The 1,821-nt window shown below is 34.0% G+C and overlaps 1 protein-coding gene across 1 annotated transcript; it reads left to right on the plus strand.

Annotated features, from left to right (window-relative positions):
* The first annotated feature begins 456 nt into the window (after positions 1-456).
* On the plus strand, positions 457-1,402 carry LOC107790787 (tyramine N-feruloyltransferase 4/11-like). Its single transcript, XM_016612750.2, has one exon. It carries the CDS (start codon positions 584-586, stop codon positions 1,301-1,303), a length of 720 nt encoding a protein of 239 aa, XP_016468236.1. The 5' UTR covers positions 457-583; the 3' UTR covers positions 1,304-1,402.
* The last annotated feature ends 419 nt before the right edge of the window (positions 1,403-1,821 follow it).

The raw sequence follows: 1,821 nt of genomic DNA on the forward strand, positions 1-1,821 counted from the left end.
AATAGAAGATATACTTTTTCTTTGATATACTAAATATTTTTTTAAAAATCATCAAATATAACTATTTTACATTAGAAAATTCTGGACCCTCTAGATATGGGTATGCTTGAGTGGCTTTACCATTGGGCAGCCCTGATTGCTATCGCCTCAACTCTTGTGAGTTGAAATCTTTTCTTTATAATTTTGCTTTCCCTTTTGAAAATATTTCCCCACAGAACAACTAGAATATGAAGCAAAAAATTGTAGTGGACGGCATCCAAAGTGGCGACTCCACTTTCACTAACTCAGAAACTTCTTTTAATATCTTAAATAGTTTATTGTTTATAATTAGATTATCTTAATTAAAGATACGTGCGCTAGTGATAACTAGAACCCACATTTGAGTTTTATCCACCAACCCCACTAAGTAAACAACGAACTCAAAAAAGACCATCATCTCCACTATAAATAACCATTATTAAAACCTTTTCAAACATCCCATACCAAAACATTCTTCCTAGTCTTTTCAACATTTCCCAAGCTCCCTATTTTTCTCTTTTTTATTTGAAACCTAGCCTCTTAGATCTCTTAACTGATTAACACCATGGCATCAACTATATCTGAAACAACTCCGGAAAATAACGTTACGATCACTGAGAAAATCTACACTAGAGTTCGTCTCGCTACGAAAGCTGACCTCTACCATATATACCAACTGTTTTACCAAATTCATGCATACCACAACAATACTCATCTTTACAAAGCGACTGACTCCTCCTTAGAAGACTTGCTCTTCAAAGAAAATCCTCTTCCACTCTATTACGGGCCATCTGTTCTTCTACTTGAAGTTTCTCCAACCCCTTTTACCGAATCCAAGCATACCACGAACCAAGGGTTCAAGCCCGTTCTTAAAACATTCGACCTTAAATTCCCCGTTGTGGAAGGAGAAGCAGATGAATTCAGGTCCAAATATGATGATGGGAACGATAAAAATGATGTTTTTATTGCGGGATATGCTTTCTTTTACGCCAATTATTCGTGCTTCTATGACAAACCTGGATTCTATTTCGAGAGCCTTTACTTCAGGGAAAGTTACAGGAAGTTGGGAATGGGGAGATTGTTGTTTGGAACAGTTGCATGCATTGCTGCAAACAATGGCTTCGTTTCGGTAGAAGGGATAGTTGCAGTTTGGAATAAGAAGTCTTATGATTTTTACATTGAAATGGGGGTTGAAATATTTGATGAGTTTAGGTATGGGAAATTACATGGTGACGCTCTTCAAAAGTATGCTGATAAGGAGAAAAATGATGAAGGGAGCTGTTAGTTTTTAAAAAAAATTGCTTTTGCTTAATCGTGTAATTTATCTATTTCTACTTGTTGTTTTACATTGGTGTTAGAAAAAATTAAATTGCTTTTCATATTATACCATCTATGTTTCATTTTATGTTACATCTTTTCCTTTTAAATATCTATTGCAAAAAGAATATTGACATCTGAAATTTTTTAACTTTGAATTTCATTTTACTTTGACATGCTTAGAATTACAAACTACAAGGATATCATGACGTTTTTCGTAGAAGGAATGAAGGATAGATATGCAGGCGCGTGTTCTTCCTTTCTTAGGTTTCATGGACATCTTATTTGTACATAATTTATGCATTCCAAGTTTGTGATTAAAACCTGCAAACTGAAAAGTAGCCAACAAAATTAAAAATTAAAAAAGGAAAAAAGAAAAGAGATCAATTTGAGTCGTCCAAAATCTCAAAATTACTAAGTCGAGCTATCCATAAATTGTGGGTGAAATTCGTAGAACTCATTTATATTTCCTCCCACTAATATACA

This window comes from Nicotiana tabacum, chromosome 23, assembly GCF_000715075.1.
Source record: "Nicotiana tabacum cultivar K326 chromosome 23, ASM71507v2, whole genome shotgun sequence".
Taxonomy (NCBI): domain Eukaryota; kingdom Viridiplantae; phylum Streptophyta; class Magnoliopsida; order Solanales; family Solanaceae; genus Nicotiana; species Nicotiana tabacum.